This window comes from Lolium perenne, chromosome 6 (genome assembly GCF_019359855.2).
Source record: "Lolium perenne isolate Kyuss_39 chromosome 6, Kyuss_2.0, whole genome shotgun sequence".
NCBI lineage: Eukaryota > Viridiplantae > Streptophyta > Magnoliopsida > Poales > Poaceae > Lolium > Lolium perenne.
In genome coordinates, this window is record NC_067249.2 from 159,251,714 (window position 1) to 159,264,122 (window position 12,409).

Here is a 12,409-nt window from a genome sequence, read left to right on the forward strand (position 1 = left end):
GAAGGCAAAGTCTTTTTTCATCTTTCTCTTTCCTCCACATCAGCGTTTATCCTACGTGGCACTGCTAAGATATCACCATTGTACATGCCCTTTCATTTCTCAAAAGTAGGGAACGGACACAACTGCAATACGGATCAATTTTCAATCAGTCGGCTTCATTGTTTGCGTTTTAAAATACTCTGAGATCATCAAGGCACCCGAGCAAGGTGGAGCAGCCCCGCGTCGCCTATAAATCCGCCCCCTCCACCCTGTGCAGCTCCATCTCGCGCCACACCTTGATCTGCACTTGCCATTGCACGGTTGCACCTCGTTTCAACGCGAAGGAAGCAAGGCGGCCGAAGATGTCGACATGCGCGGCAGACCTGGCGCCGCTGCTGGGGTCGGCGGCGATCAACGCCACGGAGTACCTATGCAACAGGTTCGCGGACACCACGACCGCGGTGGATTCCACCTACCTGCTCTTCTCCGCCTACCTCGTCTTCGCCATGCAGCTGGGGTTCGCCATGCTCTGCGCGGGGTCCGTCCGGGCCAAGAACACCATGAACATCATGCTCACCAACGTGCTCGACGCCGCCGCCGGCGCGCTCTTCTACTACCTCTTCGGCTTCGCCTTCGCCTTCGGGGCCCCCTCCAACGGCTTCATCGGGAAGCACTTCTTCGGCCTGCGCGACGTCCCCGCGGTCGGCTTCGACTACAGCTTCTTCCTCTTCCAGTGGGCCTTCGCCATCGCCGCCGCGGGGATAACGTCCGGCTCCATCGCGGAGCGCACGCAGTTCGTGGCCTACCTCATCTACTCCGCCTTCCTCACCGGCTTCGTCTACCCGGTGGTCTCCCACTGGGTGTGGTCCGCTGACGGCTGGGCATCGGCATCCCGGACGTCGGGGCCGTTGCTCTTCAAGTCTGGCATGATCGACTTCGCCGGGTCCGGGGTTGTCCACATGGTCGGCGGCGTGGCCGGGCTGTGGGGCGCGCTCATCGAGGGCCCCCGCATTGGGCGGTTCGACCACGCCGGACGCTCCGTGGCGCTGCGCGGGCACAGCGCGTCGCTCGTCGTCCTCGGCACGTTCCTGCTGTGGTTCGGCTGGTACGGGTTTAACCCCGGCTCCTTCCTCACCATCCTCAAATCCTACGGCCCCGCCGGCAGCATCCACGGGCAATGGTCAGCGGTGGGCCGCGCGGCCGTGACGACCACCCTCGCCGGCAGCACGGCGGCGCTCACGACGCTGTTCGGGAAGAGGCTCCAGACGGGGCACTGGAACGTGCTGGACGTCTGCAACGGCCTCCTCGGCGGGTTCGCGGCGATCACCGCCGGGTGCGCCGTGGTGGAGCCGTGGGCGGCCATCATCTGCGGGTTCGTGTCGGCGTGGGTGCTCATCGGGCTCAACGCGGTCGCCGCGCGGTTCAAGTTCGACGACCCGCTGGAGGCGGCGCAGCTGCACGGCGGGTGCGGCGCGTGGGGCGTCATCTTCACGGCGCTGTTCGCACAGAAGGAGTACGTGGAGCAGATCTACGGCGTGCCGGGGCGGCCGTACGGGCTGTTCATGGGCGGCGGGGGGCGGCTGCTGGGTGCGCACATCGTGATGATCCTGGTCATCGCCGCGTGGGTGAGCTTCACCATGGGCCCGCTGTTCCTGGTGCTGAACAAGATCGGGCTGCTGCGCATCTCGGCGGAGGACGAGATGGCCGGCATGGACCAGACGCGGCACGGCGGGTTCGCCTACGCCTACAACGACGACGACGCCAGCGGCAAGCCGGAACGCGGCGTCGGCGCGTCGTTCATGCTCAGGTCAGCGCAGACCTCGCAGGTCGCGGCGGCCGCCGAGGGCGAGGGCGGCCAGGTCTAGGTGTTTTATCAAGTTATATGCAGTAGTAGTATATACAGTATGTAATTTTCTGCAAACTCAAAAATATATCATATGCACGCACAAATGGCACGCGTTCAAGTGCAACGCCTCCTTGTATTTCTCCTCCTTTTCTGTCGGAATGGGTCTCGAACTCCTCATCTAGTACGTGTTAAGTACTAGTACGTGCTTGATTGTATAATAAGGTCCACGGGAGAAAGTGGAGTACCATTTTCTGTGTAAGCTGTGTGGTGTGGAAGCAAAGGACTGGGACAGAGATTTTGGAAGCTCGAAGGGTTGACAAATCCCAACGTGTGATTGTGATTCCCCTCATAATGTGAGCCTGATGATTCAGATTTGCTCATGTATTGGAGTTCGGTGTTTTTTCGGGTGGAATGCTCAAACGAGAAATTTCATATCTTGTCAGTGATTTTGTGTCTGTGTGAGTGTATTCCTTATCACTCTTATCTGGAGTCCTAATTAAGTGCCTTGAAAAAGAGTGGAGGACATACCAAAAATGTCTGCCATGTGTTCATGGATGATTCATCGGTCATCAAGCAGTTCCGGTGATGTTGGATATGGAATTCTCACCTCTTACCACATTGTACTATCTAGGTGCATGAAAATTTGGTACCCGCTTTACGCTAAAATGTACTAATATTAGTTTTAGTGAAAGTCAAACTTCATAAAACTGAATCATCACATATGTAAAAATATAACAGCATCGATGACATTAAATTAACACTATCGAACTATCATGAAATAAAAAAAACTATATTGAAATATACTTTCAAGTTAGCATATATAGAGGGCGTCCTATAAACCATTTTTTGTGTTTCAATAAGCATTACTCTATAGCCCACATGATGCATAATCTTTACCCAATTTGTCGCTCAGTGCTACAACGCACTCACATTTTTATGGTGCTTAGGGAACTACTGTGTGCAAATAACCACATCATACGGCCTATGTGACATACTTTAAGCACAGTATAGCGTTAAGGTCTACTCAAACTTGTGCATTGCGCATGAAGATTTAAAATAATTTACTATCTCTTGCTTGGTGTTTACTTCAACAGATATGATGATCACAACTTATGGCAAAGTTGACTTTGTACATTGAAGCTAATTCCGCAATATATAGGTCACACCTTATGGAAAAACTTCCCTTACACGTACCCTTACATGCAGAACTGCGAGTCTTAATAATTGCCAGGAAATAACTGTACTTATCAGTTCTCACGGGCTACAGGCTTCAGCCAACAGGTCACATCATTTAAAGGATCTAAGATCTTATCTGGTTTTGGATGATCATGGTGAAATATTCGGTTCATAGTTTACAGTGGTGAGGCATTGCAAGAATTATTCTTTGATACTTTTATTCTCTGTCTCAAATTGTTGTTTCATTTCATTGTACCTTGCATGTTTGTTCGATAATCTGCACCATCCATTTTCTACCTCCATTTCTTCTGTCTAGATTGCAACAGCAGTGGCCGGTGGTGGTCATTTCCCCATGTCTTCAATTGACCCTGCCATTTGACACAATATGAGTAGGAAGATATGGAAACTACAGGCATCTGCTAACTTGGTCTTCTTTTCCCTTTAAAGAATCAACTTTTCACCAAGTTGTGGAGACATGACGAGAGGACGAGAATACCTCAGTTTACAACAAATTAATAGGGAAAAGATAACCCTGCTAACCTATAAAGAGCAAAATCTACAATTGTGAAATATGTATGGTCATACTGCAGCACAGAGCATATTGCTAGGGCCAGGTCACTACAATTCTCATCCAACCAAATGTGCTGAAAGTACCGATGTTAATCAGGCCAGCAATGTGCAATATACTCCAACTTCCCACATATATCTGCCACCTCAACTAGCTATTCCAGCTGCTAAGTTAACTCTTCTTATTGGGCCAAACTACCTTGAACTGATATAATTGTTTAAGACAACACCACAAAGATTAATATGGAATTACCTGCTGAATTGACATTGCATGCAAATGTGTTGGAAACTTCTACCATTTGTTCTTCACCCCACCTTTAACTTCTTACTCTCCTTTCTTTTCGCTCTCTTGTACAAGAAAAGGAGGCAGAAGCAATGTCAGGAGAGATTTATCTTTTCTTTCACATAATGCATAATCAGCATACATCTTAAAATCCGACAAAAAAACCACAAACTTGCTATGGTCTACCAACAAAAAGGAATATCAACTTCATGAAAAGATACATAGGGGAAACCAGCAATTTGACTGAGCAAATAAAATAATTGGATGAAAATCGTGCATAAAAAATTGGTATTAAACAACAGCAGCTACAGAACCATAGAGGTTTGAAACTGTAATCATAAAGTGGAGTAACAGGTGGTACAAAATGTTTTGCTCCAAGACAATCAAAAGGCTCCTGAGGTGAACAGTTGCATTTGATTGAACTCATTTTGCCAACTTGTATTTTCATCTGGACTTCATAATGGTGTGTGTACATCACTACTAGGAAAAGGGCTATAGCTGCTTGGGTATACCGCTGGCGCACCGACAGGTGCGCCGGCAGTAGCCCGTTACCACCGGCCCGTTCCCACCGGCTGGCTCTGGTGCGCCGGCACTGCCAGCAATAGCCCTTCTCATAGTAGTGCATTCTACAAAATGAACTAAGAGTTGTAACAAGAACCCACCTATCAGTAAAGGATAGTTCCAACTCCAAGCATGGTCGTTGCTATTGCAATGCATGCAGCGGAGTTGGTACTGTTTCAAGTCATTTAGTAACAATGTTATAGTTTGTTTCAGTCAATTGTACTAGTTTTATTCATCCAACAAATGTGGCATCCTAGCCCCTGAACTGTTTATCTGCTTGGATGCTTCATAGCAGACAACTGTACTAGCATAGGGTGATATAGTCAACTACTGCCAATAAACAATCCCAAGCAGCCAGCTCGTACCAATAGGTTGAGTGGTGTGAGCAACCTCACAGGTCCCCATCAAATTAGTCCACAAAATTTAAGAACAAAAATGATGGCCTCAAGTTAATTTAAGAAATTAGGGTCCCCCAAATTTCTAATATATCATAAATGTGTGGTTCTAGTTAGTTGACTGCAAGAGAAATAATTATTTGATCTTGATATATGAGGAAGTAAACAAGAACAACACTGTGAGGAAAACAAAAACAGAGATCTCCTGGATAAATAGAAACTTGTATGCACCTATTTTAACTATACCCTCCAAATTTTGTATGATATCTTCAACTCTCCACTTTACCTATCCAGAACAATACAGCATCATTTGCCCTCAACTATTACACTTTTGTGAATTGAAACGTATCCTATTTATCTTGAATATTTCTCAAGGACTGAGAATGATAGCATTATAAGACACATTATAAAATTGTACCAACTGCATTTTATCTTCTTTGCTTCTTATGATCTCGTCTTACTTCTGGAAGTAATTGGTCAATACATACTTTATGTACTTTGAAGTCATTATACCACATGAACCAAATAAGTTGGAGGGCTTACTTTTAGTTTGGGCCCCTAAAATCTCAGGTGCAAGCAGCCAGAGTTACCCTTTTGTTTTAAATAAATTCCTTTTTTTAAGAAGAGAAACAGATAAAGCAGTCATAGTTACTAAAGTGTTCATAGACATTACAGCAGCCAGAACCTTTAGAAAACTAACTTCACCTCAAGCCAGCACAAACCAGATTAGTTGTGATCGTTTCTGTCAGCCATGTACGCCAAGGACACAATCAAGCCATCCTCTGAGAATAGTCTGATGTGATATACACAGCATGAAATCCTTTTGTGCAGAACATTTTCAAACCTACCAATGCTTTGTAAAGGGTTAGGTAACTGATTGCAAATGTGTGTCTTTCTTCGACAGTTGCACAGTTGCACTAACTCAAAGATGGGTAAACTCATGGAATGTCCTCTGGCTGAACCTATTTTCATGAAATCATCCAATTACCACTTATGAACAGTATGGACAACAAGAATCTCGAAGGACACTTTCAGCTACTTTCCTAATAAAGTGGCGAACCAAGAAAGAGGAGAAAATTGAGTAGATATGATGTCAGAGGGTAAGTTTCTACATACAGAGGTGTCAATTTCTGTTTGACATGTTACCATTGATAAATACTAGATAGTAGGTTAGCTTACACTGGTCGCAAGGCAAAATGGCAAGTCAGATTGTCAGGCAATGGTGGCTAACCTATCACAGCACGCAATAGTGATATAAATATAATCAACAAAACAGTGGTGAAGAAACAAAAGCTCAGCAAGATGTGGGGCTGCTAGCAGCACTAATGATTATTAAGCTGGCTCCAATTAACAACTAGGATTAACATAGTTACTATGTTATCCATAACTTGAATAATCACTCCCTCCGTGTCCCTAAATAGGTGGCACGTAAACTTAGATAAAATAGAATCATCAATAGATATATTTTCATAATATACTTATTAAATATTAGTATAGTTGTTGATATTTTCTTCAATATATTTGGTCAAAGTTTGAAAACATGACTTTTTAACTAAGTTTATATGTCACGTCCTATGGGACAGAGGGAGTATGAATTACACGAAATAAATGCATACCTTGTGCACCGAAATAGTAAGTCAGCCATAGATGTTTAGTACAGTACTGGCATAAGTACTATCTCCGGCATGAAGTAGCTTGATTGTAGGGTTCGAGGGAACATCTTCATATGTACATCCTGCGCAAAGATGCCTTGGTCATTTTCTCCAACTTATCTCACTTCATTTCCTCAATAGAAGTTTTTCTGACTTCCGAATTGAAATTGTAAATATATCCAAACAAATACTCATGGCCATTTCTTCTATTTAGGTTTCACCCTGTGGTGTTCAGTTCTCCAAATATCAAATTAAAGGAGAAATCCTGTCGTATTTAAAAAAAAATCAATCCTGACAGATTTCCATTGAGGCCGCTAATTCCTCGAGAATGTTACAGATATTCTCTGATTCAGGATGAGCATCATCGCCAGAGTAAAAAATGTGTGTTTTGCGGTCCACCTCGATCCAGCTACAACCAGGCAGTTTCTTGCCCATAATTTCCTCTTGCATGAGCTTCCTCACCCTCGTAACTTCTTCCCAGAATCCACCTTCACTGTATAGGTTTGCCAGCATCACAACATAATTAGCATTGTTTGGATTCAACTGCAGTAGCTTTCTTATAGCAAACTCAGCAAGCTCTAGCTGCCTGTGTGTCCTACAGGCATTGAGAAGTGACCCCCAAATGACCTCGTCTGGTTGGACTTTCATATCTTTGATAACATGCATTACATCTTCAAACCGCCCCGCTCGACCAAGAAGGTCAACAATACACCCGTAATGCTCAATCTCTGGCTCAATCCTCAGCTCATCGCACATGAGTTTGAAGTACTTAAGCCCTTCGTCGACAAATCCACCATGGGCGCATGCATTTAACAGTCCAACGAACGTAACCTCGTCAGGTTCAATTCCTTCATCCCTCATCTCAGTGAACACAGCAATACTCATGGCCATTTAGGTTTCACCCTGTGGTGTTCAGTTCTCCAAATATCAAATTAAAGGAGAACTCATGTCGTATTTAAAAAAAAAAAATCAATCCTGACAGATTTCCATTGAGGCCGCTAATTCCTCGAGAATGTTACAGATATCCTCTGATTCAGGATGAGCATCATCACCAGAGTAAAATATGTGTGTTTTGCGGTCCACCTCGATCCAGCTACAACCAGGCAGTTTCTTGCCCATAAGTTCCTCCTGCATGAGCTTCCTCACCCTCGTAACTTCTTCCCAGAATCCACCTTCACTGTATAAGTTTGCCAGCATCACAACATAATTAGCATTGTTTGGATTCAACTGCAGTAGCTTTCTTATAGCAAACTCAGCAAGCTCTAGCTGCCTGTGTGTCCTACAGGCATTGAGAAGTGACCCCCAAATGACCTCGTCTGGTTGGACTTTCATATCTTTGATAACATGCATTACATCTTCAAACCGCCCCGCTCGACCAAGAAGGTCAACAATACACCCGTAATGCTCAATCTCTGGCTCAATCCTCAGCTCATCGCACATGAGTTTGAAGTACTTAAGCCCTTCGTCGACAAATCCACCATGGGCGCATGCATTTAACAGTCCAACGAACGTAACCTCGTCAGGTTCAATTCCTTCATCCCTCATCTGCCTGAACACATCAATCGCACTCTTGCTGTGCCCATGCAGTGCAAGGCAATTAATCAGAGAGTTCCACGTGGTCAGACTCCTATCGGAAACCTCATCGAACATCCACCTCGCCTCCTTCAAGTTCCCACATTTACCATACATATCAATCAACCCGTTCACGGCAGACGAGCCAAAACCAACACGGCTCCTCCACGCATAACCATGGATCACCTTCCCGATTTTCAGCATCCCGAGATGCCCGCATGCAGAGAGAACACACGCAACTGTTGTCCCGTTCGGCCGGAACCCCTCGTCCACCATCCTTCTACAGATCCCCACAGCCTCCACAAGCAGCCCATTCTGCGTGCAGCCAGCAATCACGGCGTTCCACGCAGGCACATCCCTCTCGGGCATCCGTTCAAACATCACGAGCGCGTTTCCGACCTTCCCGGCCCTCGCGTAGCCAGACACCAGCGCGGTCCAGGAGACCACGTTCCTGTCGGTCAAACCATCGAACAGCTTCCGCGCGTCCTGCATCATCCCGTACCTGGAGTACCCGTCGAGCAGCGAGGTCCTTATGACATCGTACGCGTGGAACCCGGTCTTGCGGGCGTGGGAATGGATCGACCTGATCAGCTGGACGCCGACGGCGCAGGCGGCGCGGAGGGCGAGCGGGTAGACGAAGTGGTTGGGCGCGGGGCGGCCGCGGCGGAGCATGCGGAGGAAGAGGGCGAGCGCGTCCCGGGAGTGTGTGTGAGCTGGGGACGCGGCGGCGGCGTAGGCGGAGAGCATGGCGGAGTAGAGGAAGACGTTGGGGTGGGGCGTGGAGTCGAAGAGGCGGCGGGCGTAGGGGAGGCAGGAGAGGCGGAGCGAGGCGAAGCGGAGGAGGTGGAAGGTGGTGGTCTGCGCGGCGGCGCGGCCGGTGAGGAAGGAGTGGGCGTGGAGCTGCTTGAGGTGCGCGAGGGTGGCGCAGCGGGAGAGGACGGCGACGAAGTCGCCGTGGGAGAACTGAGCTGGCGGAAGCATCCTTGCGCTTGCGGTGGCGCCGCGCGGGGTTTGGTTGCTTTCGAGTTCTGTGCGTTTAGGGCGTTCCGTGTTCGTCGTGTGGATTGGTGGGCTTTTGGCCTGCAGACTGTGTCTGCAAACGGCGTACTGGGCAAAAAAAGGCCTGTGTCCATTTTAAAAAATAGATATCATTACAATTTTATTTCCAGCCCCTCAAAAAATATTATTTTTGTTTCAAAATACCGAGCATGGTATAGAAACTACCGGCTATTAACACTTTTTTACTTACATATTTGTTTCATATTATGTTCCCGATCTTGTTAAAATGATTTCCTTACCGTACCATGTTTATTTCCTTTCACACACTTTATCCTATCTTCATCACTCACATCCGCCTAACTTTGCCACTACATGACATCCACTTCCTTGCTCTTCATGAAAATAGTTAAGGAGGGCATGGGTACTAAAATGCATAAGTATAGGGAGGTTTTATCATAGAAAATAAGGAGGCAAACAGAAAGTTTTCCATGTGTGCATGGGAGGGGGGCTACTCCCCCCCCCCTCCATGTGTTGCGTACCTACAACGTGTCCATTGTCTTATATTGGTGATGCTAGGGTTCATGCTAGCCCCAACGAGCATGGTAGTCCCAGGAGCACGACCACACACCTCATATGTTATGCCTCCATCCAGAAAGGGCTAGGCGTTGGGGTTTATTATGATTTATTAGATTTGTTGACACCTTCATGTTTGAGGAGCAGGAAGCTCCAGTATTGAAGTTAAAAGCTCGTGTGTAGAAATAGAAATCTCATGCAAAAAGATATTTTTTAAGATACCTGGAGTAAGATTGAAAGATGATAGTAATAAGGTGGTAACTTCTAAGCTGAAAGTTGAGATAGTTTGCCATGAATATATTACTCCAGAGGTGATAAGGTGGTACCTTCTTGGTTGAAAGATGATAGTAATGAAGTGATAACTTCTTAATTGAAAGTTGAAGTTGAGTACTAGTTGTTTGCTTATTTGTTCGAAGTTGTCAAATTTTCAAATAGAGGGTTAATTCAATCATTTAAAGGTAGATCAATCACTAGAGGCGTCATCATTAGTACTCTCTGATGACCCAGTGAAGACAAGCAGAAACTAGAGGTGGAAAATAAAAGCTGCAACAAAGTACTCCAGGACAGAAACGGTGAAGAGAAAGGGGATATGATGCAGGGAGCTCCATACAAAATACAAAACTCGGGCTATGGAATAAATTAGTTAACCATCATTTAAGTTAGTCTTAGTAGTAAATGAAATGATCATCATTTAAGGTAGTCTTAGTGGCGATTCTTGGTTAGATTCAGATGATACTAAATAATTGAACACCTGCAAGGGAAAGAGGAAACACGCTCTAGAGGTGATTAGGATTATGGCCCCCTCATCAACGACATCGTTGGTCCGCCCCACCTTGGGTGGAGGTGGACCTTTGGGCCTTGGAGGTGCGGCGAACCTAGGCCGCTTGTCAATGGGAGGGATCGTGTCCTTTTTTATTTTAGTTTGTTTTATTATCTTGATCGGAATGGTGAGGCGATAGCAATATGGCCGGAGCTATGTTGAAGCCCCAACTAGGTTGTGGCCCGCCCAGCTCAGCCCAAAACGCTGAAGGATGTGAGCTAAACTGGGCCATCAAAGAAAAGAAAAAGTGATCTTCCATAGGCTAGCCCGTCCAATATTTAATGCCAAGCTCCATAGAGTGGACATCGACATTCAGAAGTCATAATAAGGTCATCCCTCCCTATCTCGGTCCGATGGTGCGCCTGGCATCGGCGGAGAGCGTGTGGAGATATGCTTCCGACCGATCTCTACGGTTCGGTCGGTGTTGTCCTCCGAGGGTTCTGCTTGGACCCGAACGACTTTCATGGTTGTTAGTGTGGTTGTAGGTATGGCACTTTCGATCGATGTTTCTCAACGTCGGCGACGGTTGCTGCTCTGATACGATGGGCCTTTCTAGTGTTAACATGATGACTTCTAACTATAGTACAACAAGATTGTGTCTTTCTATTTCTAACAATGCGGTGTGTTCTCATAAATGTCCCACAAAATTATAATGATACCTGATAAATATATAATTGGACGGTATGTTTTAGCAAGTGTCATGTAGCAACTGTCCACTTAAAAAATAAGTACAAGAAAACATCAAATTGATGGTCAAACGCGCGCTTCCATTGCTAGCCATGGTGTGTCTACTTTTTTGGAGAACGTACAGGAGATCTATCTATCATCATTCTATTAAGCTTGAAAGCTAGTATTACCACTTACCACAACCCAATCCAACCACTCGCTATCCATCAGCTCAGGAAGCGTATACGGTGTGTCTACTTGAATCTTGTCATCCTGCCGCGCGCCAGTTGCCGACGCCTCGCCGTCCACGGTTTGCGCCGCCTTCTTGACCTTGCTTTCGGCACGTCGGAGCCTCGATTCACGGATGGAGGCACTCAGTTTCCTCAGGGACTCCAATGCCGCCTCCTGCCTCTCCGAGTCCGACCGGTGATCATCGACGGGCGGGACGGGCGGGAGGAAGCAGGGGCAGATCTTGAACAGGTGCTCCAAGGCGGTGGTGCAGCGCTCCGTGTCGCGGGTGGCCATGTCGGACAGGCAGCCGAGGAGCTCGTCCATGGAGAAGCTGTACCCGGGGTCGTGGTACAGGGGCGTCCAGCAGTACTCGGGGTTCAGGCGCTCCAAGTTGAAAGGCTCGTCCATCTCCATGGTCGATTGTTCCGGACCAGCTGCTTTCCTCGATCGAGAGTTTGAGAGATAGAGAGACAGAGACGGCGTATGTACAGTATATATCTGCGCAGCGCGGCGCCCAGCGCCAGTCCGACTCGAACCGAGGTGTGTATATGGACTCTTGGTCAAGCAAATGTTGTACTCCTACTCGGATACGTATACTGGTATACAGTGGAGTCTTGACCAGTGAGGATTGGTACAAACATGTCATGTTTTAAAGTTTGAAAATCCTAGAAAATCACATAAGCGTCCCCAAGTTCATTCCAGACCTACTTCCCTGAAACTCCCTTGTAGCCAGAATATCTGAACTATTTCAAATTCAAATTTGAGCCCATTTTGATCTCTTCAAAGAGAGTTACCCGAAGACTCCGTTGCATGGACTTCCGAAGTGCATACCGGCTGGCACTTGACCTGAGAAATAATACTTCCCCCTCATCAAGCTCTGACCCAAGCGGGGACCGCAAACTGTGGAACCTCATTTTCCACCGAAGGTTAAAATTTTCACCTGGAAGCTTGCCTCTGACTGCCTTGCGGTTCAAACAAACAGATGTCGCAGGTTCCAAATGTCCTGCCTACCTGTTCCATTTGCGGCCTGGAAGATGAAACAGGTTACCATGCTACCATGACCTGCACGAAAGCGAAGGCCTTACGACA

At 47.0% G+C, this 12,409-nt stretch overlaps 3 protein-coding genes across 3 annotated transcripts; 1 reads left to right on the forward strand and 2 right to left on the reverse strand.

Moving 5' to 3' along the window:
• The first annotated feature begins 243 nt into the window (after window positions 1–243).
• On the forward strand, window positions 244–2,131 carry LOC127307077 (ammonium transporter 1 member 2). The gene has a single exon (XM_051337774.2). It carries the CDS (start codon window positions 342–344, stop codon window positions 1,842–1,844), a length of 1,503 nt encoding a protein of 500 aa, XP_051193734.1. The 5' UTR covers window positions 244–341; the 3' UTR covers window positions 1,845–2,131.
• Window positions 2,132–3,087: 956 nt separating this feature from the next.
• On the reverse strand, window positions 3,088–9,056 carry LOC127307076 (pentatricopeptide repeat-containing protein At1g33350). The gene is made up of 3 exons (XM_071822786.1): window positions 6,424–9,056; window positions 3,822–3,916; window positions 3,088–3,369 (listed from the first exon to the last, which is right to left on the reverse strand). The coding sequence occupies exon 1, from the start codon at window positions 9,010–9,012 to the stop codon at window positions 7,429–7,431; it is 1,584 nt and encodes a 527-aa protein (XP_071678887.1). The 5' UTR covers window positions 9,013–9,056; the 3' UTR covers window positions 3,088–3,369; window positions 3,822–3,916; window positions 6,424–7,428.
• On the reverse strand, window positions 6,745–7,350 carry LOC139832545 (pentatricopeptide repeat-containing protein At1g33350-like). The gene has a single exon (XM_071822327.1). The coding sequence runs from the start codon at window positions 7,348–7,350 to the stop codon at window positions 6,745–6,747; it is 606 nt and encodes a 201-aa protein (XP_071678428.1).
• Window positions 9,057–12,409: the final 3,353 nt, after the last annotated feature.